Below are 18609 nucleotides of genomic sequence, written 5' to 3' on the forward strand. Positions count from 1 at the left end.
TGGAAGGCTGAGTCAACCTTGAGCCGATGAGATTTGAACCACTGAACTGCAGATCACAGTCAGCTAAAGTGGCCTGTAGTACTGCACCCTAACCACTGCACCACCTCGGCTCATTTGGGACACAGATGCTGCGAATGCAGCTGGATGCCATGGCAGCCGTTCCCTTAGCCGGCAGGTCGAAGGGAGCATGTGACTCTCGGAAGGTGTGAGTTGGAAGGGGCTGTAGAGGTCATCTATCCATCCCTTTCCTATCCCTGCTTCAGGTTCGCCTCCACCTTTTCCTGGCGCCTCAGCAGCTGCTGGGCCTGGCACAGCCGCTCCTCCGGGCACCTCACCTGCATGAGGTGGCTGGTCAGGGCCTTGGTGTGCTCGGTGTCCTTCTGCAGCAGCAGCTCCTTCAGCTTCCCAACCTGGACATCCGGCCGATGGGCCCCGCTCATCTCATCCCACAGAGTGGTGGCTTCTGTCTTTGACTTCTGGAGCTCCAGCTACAGCTGGGCCACCTCCTCTTGCAGGGTCGCCACTTCCCTCTTCTGGTCACTCTGCCGACATTGCTTCTCTTCCTGCTGGCGCAAAAGCTCCTGCAGCTCCTTCTCGCTCTGGATCTTCAGCTGGAGAACCTTGCTGAGCTTCCTCTGGGCTGAGTGGCAGGTGTCCATCTCAGCCTGGTGCTGCGTCTGGGATGTTTCCAGCTGTTGCTTCAGCTGTAAAATCTGTGCCCGCAGCCCTCCGGCGTCTTCCTGGCAATGCCTGGCCAGGGGGTGCAATTGCTCCATTGCCCGGTGCAGGTCCTGGGTGCAACTGGCCAGAGAGGCTTGAATCTCTGAGAGCTGGGGAGGGGGTGCCGGGGCTGCACGCACAAATGCGGTGGTCTCGCTCCAGAGGCCAGGGGGTCTTTTGGGCTCCCTGGGACGCAGTTCAAAAGATGCTGTCCACCAAGGAGACCCTCAGGCAGTGGGGGGTGGGCCGGGCTAGGGTGCAGGTGCTGCTCTGGGGGGCCACTTGGGCTGCCTCACCTGGCCGGACCATCTGCAGAATGTTGGTCACCTCCAGGAACTGGGCGTGAAGACCCCCCAACTCCAGCACGGCCCCGGAAAGCCTCTCCAGGCCCCTTTTGGTCTCCTGGATCTCAGCCCTGGCGCCGTCCAGCTCAGTGCGCAGCGACTCCTGCTCCTGCTGGAGCTTCTGGTGGGCTTCCTTGAGGTCCTCCAGCTGGCTGCCACGTTCCCGCAGAGTGGTGAGGCTGGCCTTCAGCTCTTCCTCCGTCTCGCTCAGCTGACAGTGGGCAACCTGGTTCTCCTGCTCGAGAAACTCGCGGCAATCCGAGGCCTCCCAGAATTCTCGTTGGACACTGTCCCGTTCCTGCTGCACCCGCTCCTTCTCCTGGGCCAGCTTGGCAGCTTCGTCCTGCAGCTTCTGGATGGCTGCTGTCTTCTCCTCCAGCCTCTGGGTCAGCGCCAGCTGTTCCTCCTGCAGCTGCTCCAGCTGCTCTTCTGAGGAGGCCACTTTGTCCAGAGCGGCCTGCAGTTCTCGATCCAGCCGCATGTTGCTCTCCACCAGCTCATTCACCCGGCCCAGCGCTTCCACCAGTTCCACCATCGTCTCCTCCAGCTTCTGGCACACCTCTCGGTGCTGGGCGCCTTCGGTCCGGGCGGCCTCCACCTCCTCCGCCATCTTCCGGTGGGCCACGAGGCACTTGCTGACGACGCTGCGGTACTCCTGGTAGTCCAGCCGCATCCAAGCCCAGTTGGCTTTCAGGGCTGCCGCGAGCTTGTCTCCTTTGGCCAAGTGGCAGCCGTATCCGGCCAACAGATCCACCTTAAGCTCCTTCGCCTCCTGCAGCAGGGCCCACAAGCGTTGCCGGGACTCAGTGGTCTGCTCCAGCGTCCGGATTTTGGAGGCAGCCTCAACCTGCACCGACTCCTGGACCAGGTTGGCCGCGTCCTTCGCCTCCAGGGCTGCCTCCAGCTCCCGGGTCATGGCCTGCTGCTTCTGGCCCCACTGCTGCACCTGGGCCTTGCTCTGAGCCAGCAGCTGGCCCATCGCCTTCTGCTGCTGGCAAAGGGACCTCCGGTTGTCCTGGAGGTGCTGGAAGGAGGCGTCCACCTCTAAACCTTTAGAGGTTTTTACTTTGGTATTGATTGACACGTTTTGAATGTTAAGATTTGGTGGTTATATAATTGTAGTCTGGGAATATGCTTTTTAACTTTAGTGGTTTGTTACATTGAAATGGGAGGACTTGTGTAACTGGATTTGGGAAATAACCAATACTTCTCAGAAAGAAAGTGACCTAGCTTCTTTATAACAGGGGATAGTATAGTTGATTAATTTATATAATAATTTATACAGCTGCCCATCTAGCATGCATGATTCTGGGTGATTAAAAGTTAAAAACCATATAAAAACACAACTAAAACAATCAAAATCAAAACAACAGAAATAACATAAAATAATCCAGCAGCCAAAAACACTCATGATATCCCATGCTTAATAAACCATGACGAAAAATTGGACCTACCAGGGCCTGAGCTTAATGGCAAAACCACATTTTTAATGCTTTGTGAATGATTGTTTCTAAAGTTCAGTGATGGTGATGGTAATGATGGAGAAGCCATGCCTTCAATTGCGTTCAGTTTTTGGCAATTGTAAGGACCAGCACTCTCCACATTTTCTGAAACTGTTTCTTTCACTTGTTCTATGCTCCTGAAGATATGTGCCTTAAAGAAAAGCTTAGTTGTTCATAACAATTGCTAGCATCTCCTCAACTAGATACATGCCTAAGTAGACTTTCTTAGCATGTAAATCCATTTTGAATTTCCCACTGAAATTTCCTTGGCTGTCCTGATCTTCCTTCAGCAATGAAGAGTATTGATTCTCTTGGTTCTCAATAAGGGTGGAGATAGCATCCATGAATGGGTTAACATGGTCCGTGCTCTGATTGGACTGAGTCTGATTATTAATTAGTTATTGCCCTATATAACCCGCCCTTGTGAGTATTCCCACCCAGCTTTCGACTCAGTCCACTCTGGGACGGTTGTGTTATCCATTTCTTCCTTTATTAATTGATAGCAGATATTATCCAATTTCCCGATGTTCTGATGTTATCCTGGTATTTAACTGGGACTCCTATTTGAGTGAGTACACTGGCTGGAGACTTCGAATTAGTGGGCTATAAGACTATCACCCACTGGCCGCTGGCCTTTGCCCCACAGGCCCTTACCTTTGCCTTGGGGGCGGACGAGCATCTCACCCTCAGCAATTGTCCACTGCAATGACACCAGAACTTGAAAGGAGTGTGAATTCAGCAGGTCTGGCTGCGAGTCTTTCCACGCTAAAACGTGAGCCAGGACAGCTCAGCGAGGTTGCCTGACACCCCTTTTGATGCGGAGGAGAGCACAGCAGGGCACCTAGGCTGCGCCTAGCCCCTGGATATCAGCGGGTGCGCAGCGCTCACAGCTGGTCACTAACAAGGGCCTGGTCATTGCAAATGGCCTGGGAGCACAAAAGAGGGTGAAAAAAGAGTGTGGCCACCATTTTGAAGTGGGCGGAATGTTGACAGATGTGTAGTGTGTTTGGGAATGGCTGCTACTTTGGATTTGGCCTTCTTGCAGACAGCACAATCCCAAAACACCTTACACTCCTTTAGATCCAAACCTTTGTGAACTCTGGCATTTTGTTAAGAACACGGAAACTGGCATGCCCCAATTTTCTATGCCACTTATGGATACAATGCAAAGGCTTACCAGTTAGTGAATTTGAAACATTAATAGTTCTGTGAGGAACCTCAGGCTTGCTCTGAGCAACCTGTTTTCTTATTTTAGGAGCCTTTGGAGTAGCTACAGGATCTCTCACTGGAGCATCTCTCTCTGGGCCTGTGCTCTCGTCTTTTGGAGTTTGTATACTTGCCTGTGTTTTAGGCTTTGGTTTTATTTAATAGACACCACCAATTAGCATGGTTTCAACAATAATATCTCCATTTTTAACTATGTAACTTGCTTTTTCGAGGTGGTGAACCCGGTACTTTAACACTCTAGACAAGTGACTCTGACTAAGCAAATTACTACTTGCTGTAGGTATGTAATAAACATCAGGGATAAATGCATCGAGCTCCTCAACATAGACAGTCCCTTTTCCCATAACCTTACAAGGATGATTGGAGAAAGAATAAAGTTCACGTAGTTCAGCTTCAGACTTGTGCATCTCTGTAAACAATTCTTTTCTATAGGTAACATGCAACGCTGCACCACTGTCTAACATCCACAAAAGCCATCTATCATATTCTGGATATGGTTGTGGTTTGTTGGTTAAAGCCAATGTGGCGAGTGGAGTTTGTAGATCACACCTTGGACCACAATGACCTTGCCTTCCACCTCTGCCTCTGCCTCCAGAATCTGTTCCTCTGGGCTGGTATGTGGCGGGAGCTGGAACTTGTTGGAGACAATCCCGGGTGGCATGTCTCATACAGTTACAATTGTAGCATCTTGGCATCCTTGGAACGTAGGCTCTTCCTCGGAAAGCATGCCTCACTGGAGCTCTTGATGCGGGTGGTCTTCGCAAATGTGGCGTGGCTAATATGAGTGCTTCTTCAATTAAAAATCTGCAAACATTGTCCACTGTGCAATAGGAACTTGATTGATCTTTGCAATGACATCTTTCCATTCATAATTCAATGAGTTAATGATAATGCTGATCATTTGCATATCATCAATGCAAAAGCCATTTTCTCTCAATTCTTTTCTCATTCCTTTCAGTTTGGTTAAATGTCCTCCAATTTGTTCACCAGGTCTCAATCTCGAAACATGGAATTCAGACATGAGCAAACATGAAGATTCAATTGAGACGGGCCTGTAGCAATTCTCCAATTGGACCCAAATTTGTTGGGCTATTGCATCAGGGGAAAAATAACTTGCAATTCAGTATCCATGGACATCAATAATGTTGTGCAAGCCTTAGTCTCTAAGTCTCTTATTGCAGGAGTCCATGGCTGGGCAGGAGGATTAAACACCATACAATGGGTACCTTCTCGGCGAAGCAAAAGTGCAACCTCACTGACCCAGGCCTTATAATTCTGTCCTGACATTTTTAATTTTGACTCACCAGTCAATGGAGCAACAGAAGATGCCTGTTGAGGAATGTGTATTTGGAATGCTAGCTGTGTAGGTAACAATACTTGTTGTTGAACCTGTGGTTGCTGTATTACAGCTACGGCTGGTGTTTGAGTTGCAATATTAACATGGCCTGCTGAAGATGCAGCCATTTGCCCTTGCTGCATTAAGTATTGTTGTGCCCAATTTAAAAGACACTAGCACTACCAGGGGGTGCTGAAGATTGGGCCTGTGGAGGCACTTGTTGCATTGCTGAGTGAGTTAAGGACAGGTTTGATAATGTTTGTTGCAATATCTGTAATTGGTTTAGGAATTCAAAATGCAGGTTAGGTTTCTGTAGTAAATTACCTTTGCCAGTAGATGCTGCAGTTTCAGCTTTAGGCTTCTCAGTTAAACTTTCTGCCTGCGTGGCTTGTATAAATTGAGAAGAAAAACTTTCTGTTCTGATTGGCCTGACACAATACCCACCAGGGGTAGTGTCTTAGGCTGTGGACAAGAAGCCAAAAATGCGTTTTCAGAGGTTTGAACCACAGGAGATTCCATCTTATTTAACTCAAGTGTAGATAAGGCCATTTTGGCCTGGAACAGCTCACTTTCAAAAATTTCTATTTGATCATGATAGCCTTTTATAGTTTGCTTAGAGTTCTGAGGAGAATGATTAGTTTCTCTCTCTGTGTAGGAGTGAAAAAGCTCCTGTGAAAACTTTGGTCTTCCACCACGTGGTTCAAAATCTAAAGGCTCTTGAAAAACTGTTTGAGAGCGTGCACACTTATAAGGGGGAGTTACTGACCTCGGTCGAAGCACATTACCTTTAATAGCAGCCTTTGCAGTCTTCTCCTTCTTGGAGCCTTTGTAAAATACTTTTAATTTCCTCATCAGAGACATTTAAAGTTGTTGCAGAATGCTTTCTTGTTATTTTCTTCTTAGGCATTCTTAGGAGTGATTTACATCAGCTTTCCTCAGTCGCTAAAGTAATCATCTATCTAACTATCCCAAACACTTATCATTAAAGTAACAAGCAAGGAAAAAACCATAATCTCCTACAACCATCGTCTGCTACCATGTGAGGGTTGTAAATTCAGCCCTGTGTTTGATGAGGGGTGGATCGTGGTTTTTCCTTGGAGTATACTCTATGATTAAGTAAAATAAACCCGAGGTAGCTTCTAAGAAAACACATTTTTATTGTAAAATAAATAACAAACAAACTTACTGGCTAATAACTACATTCTGGTAAAGTTCCTAGCCTACCTCCTCATGGCAGGCAAAACAGAAAAAAGAAAGACAAAGACAAAGAACAAAAGGGACATGAGTAGTAGGCTCACAGAGAAGAGTGAGCCTACCCTATTTCTTAGAATATAAGCACAGCTGGCAAAACAAAAAAACATCGTGACAATCACCACCGCAGCTGCCTCAGGAGGGAAGGCTGGCAGCAAGAGCCTCTCCTCTTCTCATTGACCCTGCTGCAGCTGGAGGTTATCCAGGGCCCCATCAGTCCAATGCTACCCATTTATATGGCAGGGCACTGGGGTGACTCTGCCCCATGCCACTGGGTAGGGTACCGGAGGCCACCTTTACCCCAACCTCAGCTGGTCTTCAGCCGGAGGGCCAATTGCCTGCCATGCCAAGCTTCCCCCCCATGGCCATGATGCCATCCGCAGCCTTCGGGTTTCAAGATTTCATTACTGAGGCAATCTGACAGGGGATCACAGCCGGGCTTCAGCCCCATCAGCGGGTGTCCCCCGTGCCGCCCCTAGATTGTTACAGGAGGGGGTGAATCATTATCCCGTCGAGCCTTTCACCAGCCTTGGAGAGGGGGAAATTAGGGACACGAATCTCTCACAGGAGGAAGGAGCAGCCACAGACAAGCCCACATGCACTGGCCTGTTTCCCCCCACTCTGTTTAAACCTCTCCTGGGTAAGGCTAAGGTGGCCTCTGACCTAGGCAGTCAGGCAGAAGCCACCAGCATCTCGCCACAGCCCACTACCAGGTTTAAGGAGCTCAAGTTGGAGGCTGACATTATCCCGGCCCCTCAGTTCTTCGTAGACACTGTACAGAGACAGTGGTCATCCCCAACATCTGACCCGGCGCCCTCTGTTAACAATAGGTGGTTCTACAATGTCACCAAGCAACTCGACAAGACCCTTCTGTGGCTGACTGTCGATCCCCCCATTGCGGCTCTACACACCACCACAGTGATCCCGGGCTCTCAGGAGGATATCCTTAAGTCTGAGGATCAACAGACTTACTAGGTCCTTCAGCATGGTCACCAGGTGGCCGCTGAGCAGTGCGAGCCTCATCTGCAGTTTCATTCTTTTCAAGATCTAGCCTCTTTTGGCTTTAGCAGCTTCAAGAGCAAATTCCTGCAGGAGACTCTAGAGCGCATCAGGACTTGAATAAAATTGTCGCCGCGGTTCAATTTACCTTGGATGCCATCCTGAGAGCCATCAGGTTTTCCTCTAAGGCCATGCCATCTGCAGTGGCTTCCGTCAGGCTCCTATGGTTGCGGCAGTGGCAGACTGATATGAAGCATAAATGGAAGCCAGCTTTGGAGCTGTTCAAAGGGGCGGGGGCTTTTTGGAGATGCACTTACTCCACTTGATTGAGGGCAAGGATAAGTGTAAGGTCCTTCCCTCGAACCCTAAGAAGGGGTTTCCTTGTCCCTCCCCCTACACTAGGTGACAGCCCTTTCGGGCTCAGGAGTATCGGGGGTCTTTTAGATATTCAGATTACTTCTCCTTGGGCTTCCGTCCACAGGGTGGCTATGACCAACACCCGAGACAACAACAATACAGACAACAGAGGGGGAACCAGTCTAAATGACCCTTTTGAAGGGGCAGTAATCAAAACTACCGCAAGTCCTGACCTGGCTCAGGATGGGTTCCCCATTGGCGGGAGGTTGCAGTTTTTCGCAGACTAGTGGGAGGCCACAACATCTGATTTCTGGGTCAGAGACATGGGCAGGTTCAGTCTGACTGAGGAGTTCATTTCCGCCCCTCCTAAGTTCTTTGTTCGATGCCCCATTTCTGGCAACCCACAGAGGTGCCACCTGATGCAGTTGGCCATCCAGCATCTCCTAGATATCAAGGCCATCCAGGAGGTTCCGGCTGCCTAGATTGGCCAGGGTTTCTATTAAGTTTTATTTGTCATCCCTAAAGTCTCAGGGGTGGGGAGCCATTCTTGATTTTAAAAGGTTAAATAGTTATGTTAGATAGAGACATTTTAAGAAGCACTCGTTAAGCACTATTCTGGAGGGGGTATGTGAGGGATATATGCTTACCTCAATTGACCTTACAGAGGCATACCTGCACGTTCCCATTTTGCAGGAGCACTATCAGTTTCTTTGTTTTTGTTATAATTCTTGCCATTATCAATAGATAGCTTTGCTTTTTGGTCCTTCTGCGCCCTGTGTTTTCACTACAGTTTTGGCCGCCCTTGCAGCCTATTTACGTACCATGCCTATCAGGGTCCAACTTTACCTGGATGACATCTTGGTACAGTCGAGCTCCCAGGAGGCAGCCAGAGCAGACCTCGCCACTACATTGCACATATTTCAGGCCCATGGTTTTGCCATTAATGAGGCCAAGAGCCAATTCACGCCTGCCACCAGGATCCTCTACTTCCCTCACCAACTTATCAAAACTGCTAGGGAAAATAGTCTCAAGTCATCGCCATTGTACCCTGGGCTTGACTCCACACAAGGGACCTACAGTGGTTCCTACTCCCATTCCAAAGGAAAAGGATCAGTACCTCACTGGCTAGGGTGTCCCTGCCCAGGGAAGTCCGTAATTCTCTCCGCTAATGGGAGTCCCTGGCCATAGAGAGAGGGTGCCATTTCAGAGTATTCAATAGGGTTATCATCACCACGGACACTAGTCTATATGGCTGGGGAGCACACATTGGGTCAGAGGTAGCACAGGGTCAGTGGTCCCAGGAGAAGGCGGAGATGAGCAATAACTGGTTGGAACTAAGGGCTATCAGGTTGATGTTATTGAGTTTCCAGTGCTTTGACGAGGGTCAGCACGTGCTGATCCTCACAGATAACATTACGGCCAAGGCCCATGTGAACAGGCAGCTGACTGCCTGGCAATTGAACGGCTCACTCTTGGTGGGGGTGACCTTTCAGCCAGAGCCATAGATACCATCCAGGCCTCAACGGTTTGCATTTACAATGCAACCTGGAAAATCTTCTGCACTTGGTGCCTGCCCAAACACATTGTTCCATGTGAGTCCTCTGACCCTCAGGTCCTGTAATTCCTCCAGGAGGGGCTCGAGAAAGGGTTGTCTCCCAACACTCTCAGGAGGCCGCTCTCAGCACCATACTTACCTGGGGAGGGCAGCCTCTGTCACAATATCCGACAGTAAGGTGTTTTCTGAAGGGAGCTGCCTATCTGAGGCTGCAACAGTACTCCCCTTCCCCTCAGGGGGTTTAGCAGAATGCGTAATCACCCTTTCCTCCAGTTCACGTAATGGTTCTATTTCTGTAGCCATGGTAATCCTAGTATGAGGAGCCAATCCATCTCAGGTGCCACGATGAAACTCAAGGTTTCTTGGTGATCCCCCATCCACATTTTTATTGGTTCAGTTACAAAATGGGCAGGGACACCCCCAGCTTCTGAGCCATCTAATTGGCAAAAGGCAATGGGCACTTTCATAGTCTTCAGTCTTAAACCCATTTTCTCCACCACTTCCGGGCTATTTACGCAACGGGTGCATCCAGAGTCTAAGAGGGCAAGCATTTTCCCTTGGGCTCCAATAGAGGGCACTTTAGGTTCTACTGGAATGGTCATGGGGTCTGATCGGGGACTTACCAAATAGTTGTCACCAGAGTCAGTTTCACTTTCTCCGGAAAGAAAGCAGGACTCTTCTCCCTCCTGAGTGGGAGGGAAATCCTCAACAGTTTCCACCCCTTTCAAGGCGGTTTCTTTGCGTTTTCCTGGCAGGTGGTCTGGCTTCTTCTCTCCAGCAGTGGCGGGCTTCAGGCCAAGTTTTGCATAGCAGCTTGCCGCTCGGTGCCCCTCCTTCCTGCATTGGAAACAAGCAGTAAACCGGGGCTTGTTTGCAGACCATTACTTTCCTCCCCTCAGAGCTCCTTTGGGGTGGGTGGGAGGGGGATTCTTGACTTTGTCGCTGCCTCCTCGGAATCTATTCCTGGTTAGGTCAATTTCCACATCTGCTGCTGAATGAAAGCTTATAATAAAAAATTAAGTCAGGGCTTCTGGTGCCCATGTCGCCTGAAGAAGCTTCTTTTCTTTAGCAGCTCCAGTCCCAAGATCGCATTACGCTGTCTGGACAGCATTCATCAGTTGTCTGACAGATTGATTACCTCTTCTTCCGGCAAAGAAGAAGGGGGACAGTAGCTGAGCTTGGGAAGAGCTCCATTAACCCCCCAAGGAGATAATTCTGGGGTGTGGAAGGTGTGAGCCCCCCTGCAACTCAGCGAACTCTGCGCCCGGGATTCATTCTGCTTTTCTGCAGAAACCAAGGCACGTGTTCACCCCTGCTCAATGTTTGATTTACACCTGAATCTAAAACAGGCAGAGCAATACCGGAGAACTTACAACTGTATGTATAAACAAACTTTAACTCCATTTTTCTAAAAATTCCTTCTACTAAAACTAATGAGACAGAAGATAAAATGGCGCCGAAGAGTCCTGAAGGCGGGGTTGTTCTGTAATGTTACAAACTACCACAGAGCTTAAAATCATTTAAAACAGCAGTGATTTATTAGCAAGCTACAGAGTAATAATTGGAACAAGCAGTTTGTCTGGACTTATTAATTTGGTGGAAGATAAGCTTAACTGAGGAAATGGCTTCAAAGCAAACCAAAACAACTAGGGCTTCCAAAAGTGCTGGGAGTTTCCCCGCCCTGACAAGTAAATTACAGTCATTGCTACCCCCCTCCTCCTCCTGCTGGAGAACCTTTAAATCAAGAAGTACTACAAAGAGTTTTAAATGATGCTTTAAAAGACCATGCAGCCACGTTAGAACTTAAAATACAGGAGAAGGTTTCTGCTGCTTTTAAGGAGATCTCGGAAGTGGTTAGGGGGTTAGTTCAGACTCACAACCAAGAAATTAGAGAAGATATTTTAGAAGCTTTTAAATGCTTATCTGGCTATGTATCTGTTTTGGAAGAAAAAGTGGAAGAAGTTAATGAGTCCAATATTAATTTGGTAACTAAAATGGACATGGTCCAAGGCAAGGTTTATGATGCAGAAAATGAAATCACAATGCTGCAGTACAGACAGATGGAATTTGCTCTGAGAATAAGGGGCCTTAAAGAGAAAAATCAAGAAAACCTGAAGGAGATTCTTTCAGAAGCCTTTGATCAATTGTTGGGCCGATCAAGAGGGGACTTTGACTGGCAAATAGACAAGATATATTGTGTTAATTTATGGATTGCCTGACAGAAACAACTCCCAAGAGACATTGTAGTGTATTGTGCCACAAGGGACATGAGGAATTTGATATTACAAGAGTCTTATAAAACCAAGTTGCAGATTGCGGGCCAGGAGGTGATAGTTTTGAAGGAAATCTCACCTAAAATGCTGAGATCTAGAAAAGACTATGCATTCCTAGTAGATGAACTCAAAAACTGTCAGTTACAGTTCAGATGGGAAGCTCCAGCTGGATTAGTGGTCAACTACCTGGGACAAAGATATCGTCTCAACTCAGTTTGGAAGGCCAGAGATTTTTACAGCAATGTAGTAAAGGCTGGACACCTCCCCGCCTCCAGAATCCAGAGAAAGGGAGCAAGAAGGACAGACCAGACAGCAAGATACTCAAGGATCATTGGAGATGGCCCAAGTTTGGACCCCTCTGGCGGAATTAGAAGGATCCAAGGAGCAAAGACAAACCCGAGTGGTTACCAGACATATGGAACAAGAACTAAAGAAGCAACAAGCTCAGCAACAAGCTCAGACAACAGCTCAAGAAGCCACAGATACTAGCTCAGAAGCGGTAGGAAGAGCCAGGCGAAAAAAGAAACTACAGGATTTCCAGATGGCTCTTTAAAAGCTTCAGGGAGCTAAAGATGATAATTAAATTCTTAACTTGGAATGTCAATGGCTTAAATTCACCACAGAAAAGGAAAATAATAAACCATTATTTGAAACAGTTCAAGAATGATATAATTTGCCTGCAAGAAACACATATTAGAACAAATGACCAGAAATATTTGATGAATGCAAGACTTGGACAACATTTTGTAGCCTCCGTCTCAGAGAAGAAAAATGGTATAGTTATATACCTAAGAAAGGATATGAAAGCTGAACTAATTGAAGCAGACTCTCAAGGAAGATATATTGCAATAGAACTATTATTAGAAGGGGAAAAGCTACTCTTAATGGGAGTATACGCCCCCAATCAACAAGAAGACAAATTCTACAAGATGCTCCATACCAAGTTAATACAATGGAACTGTAAATCCTGCATATTAATGGGTGACTGGAATGGAGTTTTGGATACCAAGAAAGACAAGGGTCTTTTGCAAAATATCCAAACATGTGTGAAATTACCTGTCTTTCTTCGATATGATGGATGATTTGGAGCTAAGAGATATCTGGTGAGAAAGAAATGCTAAAGAACAGGGCTTTACATTCTTTTCTGATAGACATCAATCTTTTTCTAGGATTGACTTTATACTAACTACAAATGATTTGCTTTCTAAGGTAAAGAAGACGAAGATATGTTCCAGAGCCTTAACCGGTTTGGATGGAATTGGAATATGGGAAGGAATCTAGAAGGTGTTGGAGGTTAAATGAAAATTTATTTAGATATGAGAAAAATGTCAATGAATGTAAAAAATTGTTGAGAGAATATTTTGTTTTTAATATGAACAAGGGTACATCTATGGAAATGGTTTGGGATGCAAGCAAAGCGTATATGAGAGGAGTCCTAATAAATTTAAATAAGTTACATAGACGTAGACAGAGGGAAAAAAGAAAGGAACTAGAGGAAGAGATTAAGAAGAAAGAACAGGAGTTAATATCAAACCCAGGAGAGAAGAAGATAAAAGAGGCAATTACCCTATTATGAGCGCAATTTAATATGCTGATGTCAGATCAGGTGGCTACTAATTTGTTATATGCTAAACATAATACTTTTTGCAATGCAAATAAACCAGGTAGATGGTTAGCATATATGACCAAGAAGAAACAAAAATATAATATACAAAAAATATAAAGGTAAAGAAGTTTATCAACAGGATATGATCCAAAAGGCCTTCCTTGAATTTTTTACAGGATTGTACATGGGTGATAAAATACAAGGCTTAGATATAGATAGATACTTGGACAAAGAAAAAATACCTATAGTTAAGGATGAGCAAAGGGAGAGATTGAATCAACCAATAACTTCGGGGGAAATCTTCCAGGTAATTAAACAGTTAAAGGCTGGGAATGCACCGGGCACAGATGGCTTGACAGCGGTTTACTATAAAAATTTACAATTAGAAATGGTAGAACCTCTTAAGAAATTATTTAACAGAATCCAAATGGAAGGAAAGGTACTTCCATCTCGGAGAACAGTTTTTATATCCTTGATACCCAAAGAAGATCAAGATCTTAGTCAGCCAAAAAATTATAGGCCTATATCATTACTCAATACAGATTATAAAATTTTTGCCAAAATACTAGCGAATAGGTTGATGTTGGTTACTCACAGGGGTGGGTTTCGACCGGTTCGCACCTGTCCCTGCGATCCGGTTGGTCGCCGAACCCGGAAGTAAGTAACTTCCGGGAACGGCGAAGCCCCCCCCCCCCCCGCGCGCCCCCGCACACCCGCGCCTGCTCCTTACCCGGTTTTTACGAATTCTGCGCTTCTACGCATGCACAGAACGCATACAGCGCCTGCGCGATCCTCCAGGAGCAGCTGGAGCATCGCGCGGACGCTAGTACGCATGCGCCGTGTGCGTGCGCGAGGACGCCGCGTGCGTGCACGAGGACGCCGCGTGCGTGCACGAGGACGCCGCCGGCCTCGTTCCAACCGAACCGGTTGGAACGGGGCGAGAAACCCACCCCTGGTTACTCAGCAACTGATTCACAATGATCAAACTGGTTTTATACAAGGGAGACAAATGAGAAGTAATGTAAGACAAATTGTTAATATATTGGAGTATTTGGGAAAGAATAACCAAGTCCCCGCAGCACTTATATTTCTAGACGCAGAGAAAGCATTTGATCAAGTGAATTGGCAATTTTTAATGAAAACAATGCAAAAGATGCAAATGTTTTCTACAATCAATCAATGCAATATATCAGGAACAAACAGCACAAATTATAGTCAATGGAAGTCTAACAGAATCTTTTAAAATCGAGAAAGGTACAAGACAGGGTTGCCCCCTATCGCCATTATTGTTTATTATAACCCTGGAGTTATTGCTGAATAAAAAATGGGGGTCAGATGATTTACAGGGAATTAAGATTAGGCATCACGAATATAGATTACGAGCATTTGCGGACAACTTGATTATAACTTTAACCCAACCAGGGAAATCTACTAAAATCTTAATAAATATAATTAATCAATATGGCCAAGTATCTGGGTTTAAAATAAATCTAGGGAAAACAAAGATGTTAGTTAAAAATATGAACACTAATCAAAGGGAAGAATTAGAAAGAATAACAGGATGTGAGATAGTTAAAAAAATTAAATATTTAGGAGTTTATGTTACAACTTCAAACTATATAAGTATAGTTATGAACCATTATGGCATAGAATACAGGTAGAAATGAAAAATTGGGAAAAACTACAATTGTCTTTTTTGGGAAGGATAGCAGCAGTGAAAATGAATGTCTTGCCTAAGTTTTTATTTCTTTTTCAAATGATACCAATACTTTAAAAAGATGCAAACTTGCTTGAATGGCAGAAGGGTATTAACAAATTCGTTTGGGCAGGAAAAAAACTGAGAATAAAACTTAAAACAATGCAAGATGTACATGAGAGAGGAGGCTTGAAAATACCAAATTTAAAACTATTCTATGAAGCAGTAGTTTTATCACTAATTAGTGATTGGATTAATTCAACAGAGGATAGATTACTGAATATCGAGGGGCATGATTTGATATACGGTTGGCATGCTTATTTGATATACGACAAGAAGGTGGATAAGACTTTAAAAAGTCATATATTAAGGAATGCTTTATTGCGTGTCTGGAAAAAATACCAACATAAATTAAATGATAAGATACCTATGTGGGCAATTCCCAGACATGCAATAGAGAACATAAGAATAGCACAAAAACAGGATGTAACCACATATAGACAGCTTCTTACTATAGAAAGAGGTGTATTACAGCTAAAACCCTTGAATGTACTAAAAGAGGAAAAGGTAATCCAAACATGGTTTCAGTATCGACAGTTACAGGCCAGATGGAAAAAAGATCAGAAAATTGGTATTACGCAAGATGAGGACAATCTATTAAAACAAATTAGGATCAAAGTCAAATGCATATAAAAAGGTTATATAATGTATTAATAGAAATGGATTCTGAAACAGAATTAGTTAAAGACTGTATGATAAAGTGGGCACAAAATTTTGAAGAACCAATAATGCTGGGTACATGGGAAAAGATATGGGTAAGAAATGTAAAATTCACACAAGCCCAAAACCTGAGAGAGAACTTCTACAAGATGTTTTATAGATGGCACTTAGATCCTAAAAAATTGGCTTGCATGTATCCGAATTTACAACCTAAATGCTGAAGATATGATTGTGTTGATGCTACATATTACCATATATGGTGGACTTGCAAAAAGGTTAAAGCATTTTGGATAAAAATATGGTGGATTATGCAAAATATTTTTAAAAAGAGGATAAAGTTTACCCCTCAGTTATTCTTGTTAGGTATAACTACTGATTGTACTGTTATAGAGACTAAATTGATTTTGAACCTAACAATGGCAGCAAGACTGTTGGTGGCGTAATACTGGCAGAAGGAAGATTTGCCTACTATTCAAGAATGGACATTAAAAGTAGCAAACTTAGCAGAGATGGATAAAATATCAGCATATCTCAAGGATCACTCAGAGGAGAAATATAAACTGGAGTGGAGAAGATGGATTGATTATATTCAAAATAAATATGGGACTAAGAAACTCCAGATAGCCTATGATTGAAGAAGCAAGTAATGACATAATTTGTTTAGAGTTAGCCTAACAAAAGAGGAGTTAAAGTACAAGTGAGGATGATGCTAAAGTTTTTTTAGTTTACTTTATAATATGATTGTTAAAGATTTATACCCTGTATTTGCTCTGGGAAAATACAGGGAAGTCAGGGGGGGGAGGTTAGGGGGGAAATGGGTTCGGGTGGGGAGGGTGGGGGAGGGGAGGTAAATATTTGTATAAGTTTTTTAAATTTTCAATAAAAAAATAAAATAAAAAATTAAGTCAAATTTAGTTGAATTTAAAGCATTATGTATAAAATGAAGTGATAATGGATACAGTTAAATAATTGATTGATAATTATAATAATGTGTGTGTGTGTGTGTCTATGTATATATACACACATACATACATACATATGTATATTGGTTTGATAAGAGGAAATTTGATACAAATTGCAAACGGTGACTACGAAAGGAGGTTTAGAAACTCTGTTATTAAATATATATATTTAAATATATATATTTAATTTATATATATATATATATATATATATATATATATATATATATATATATATATATATATATGTATATATATATGTATATATATATGTATATATATATGTATATATGTATATATATATAAATATATGTATGTATGTATGTATGTATGTATGTATGTATGTATGTATGTATGTATGTATGTATGTATATATATATATATATATAATTAGAACGTGAGAATGAAGACAGAGGCTCGGTAACACTGTAACCAATTTAATGTAACAGTAACTTGTAACAAAGTAACGCTAGTAGACCGGGCTGGACGCGCGGTAGAGATAATTGTAACAAGAAGTAGACCGGGTAGTCTGTAAAGAAGAGGCAGCGAAACAGTTCCGAGTAGACCGGTATGTTCGGCTGCTCTGGGGTAGATCGGGTGGCGGTTGGACAGAGTCTGCCTTTTATATTCCTGCAGACTTGCGCCTGACAGCTCGGCAACTGACAGGCGCGTCTGATTGGCTAAGACGCGCCTGGCTGCTACCGAGCTGTCATTCGTAAGAGCGAGGACTACCTTTGGCTATACAACACTTCTTCCCCCCCAGCTGTGCGCATGCGTGATGTTTGCGCATGCATAGTCTTCTAAGTACACAGGAGAATGGCGGACATGCCCCAACCGCCGCAATTGGATTGCAGGTGGATCTTCATACGGATGTCCCTGTCTGAGCTCCTCCCTTCGGGGAGTGGAGCTCCAGGTGACGTCTGACGGCCCTGAATCCCTGAGTGGAAGACTGCAGCTAAATGGTAAGCTGGGCGAAGGGGCGCAGCCACGGATGTTGCTGGATTGTGATTAGGCCGGTAGGTGGCCTGTGCATTGGGAGGGTTAGGTCTATATTGACCTGAACTAACTGGGGGGGGGGGTTGCGAACTCGGATTGAGGAACAGTGGCTGACACATCAGGGTTTTCTACCCTTGATGATGGGCTAGGCTGGCCTGAATTCGGGAAGGCTTTTATATTCCTGCAGACTCGCGCCTGACAGCTCGGCAACTGACAGGCGCGTCTGATTGGCTAAGACGCACCTGGCTGCTACCGAGCTGTCATTTGTAAGAGCGAGGACTACCTTTGGCTATACAACATATATATATATATATAATCAATTTTTATTTAGAACATGTTATAAAGATGTAATGTTACTGGATGATATTAGGAAGAGCTAATGGAATGCCATTATGTGGTTTTACTTTAAATCTGGAATATTTTATATAAAAGGACATAAAAACAATTATAGTCATATGAAGGTTGAGGTATGATGATAGTAATGATTTAAAATATATGATTTGATATGAATTGTAGGTGATGACTGTGGAAGGGATGCACAAAAGTTTTTGTAACCAATCGACACACTTTCTACAACTTGTAATGGAAGATGGTTTTGTCTTTTTGGGTGTGTTTTGTCTGTTTGTGTTTTTCAAAAATAAAAAAATATTTATAAAAAAAATTTACATCGGCAGATATACGCCAGACAAAGACGTATTTGTTTTTTTCAAAACGTCCTCCTTGGGTAAGAAGGTCTTGGTGGCCACCATAGGTAGGTGGGTATGTAAATGCATTGCAGCAGCGTATGATTCTCGTCAAGAGTCGGTATCAGAGGGCATCACCATCCACTCCACAAGGAGTCCAGCCATCACCATGGCATGGGCCACACAAGCATCCCTGGATGAGATTTTCAAGGCTGCGGCTTGGGCTTCTTCCTCTCCCTTTATTAGAAATTACAAGTTAGATAAGTTTGCATTGGCTGATGCTGCATTTGGTTGCAGAGTCTTGCAGGCTGTTGGGTCTGATGGACTACACTCGGAACAGTCTGGAGCCCACCCTTGAAAACAGCCAGGCTTGGGTATGTCC

At 44.5% G+C, this 18609-nt stretch overlaps 1 protein-coding gene and 1 long non-coding RNA gene across 2 annotated transcripts in view; one reads left to right on the forward strand and one right to left on the reverse strand.

Annotated features, from left to right (window-relative positions):
* Positions 1-18609, forward strand: part of LOC148045913 (uncharacterized) — a 97051-nt gene that overhangs the window by 56436 nt on the left and 22006 nt on the right. The gene's annotated exons all lie outside the window — the stretch shown is intronic.
* Positions 249-9594, reverse strand: SPAG5 (sperm associated antigen 5). The gene is given in 6 exon segments (XM_087712164.1): positions 249-890; positions 892-2114; positions 3221-3266; positions 7528-7622; positions 8558-8745; positions 9431-9594. Coding segments are annotated over 6 exon segments (2358 nt in total).

Source organism: Thamnophis sirtalis, unplaced genomic scaffold (assembly GCF_051295495.1).
Source record: "Thamnophis sirtalis isolate CommonGarterSnake01/CBP01778 unplaced genomic scaffold, rThaSir2_p1.2 scaffold_4, whole genome shotgun sequence".
Taxonomy (NCBI): Eukaryota; Metazoa; Chordata; class Lepidosauria; order Squamata; family Natricidae; genus Thamnophis; species Thamnophis sirtalis.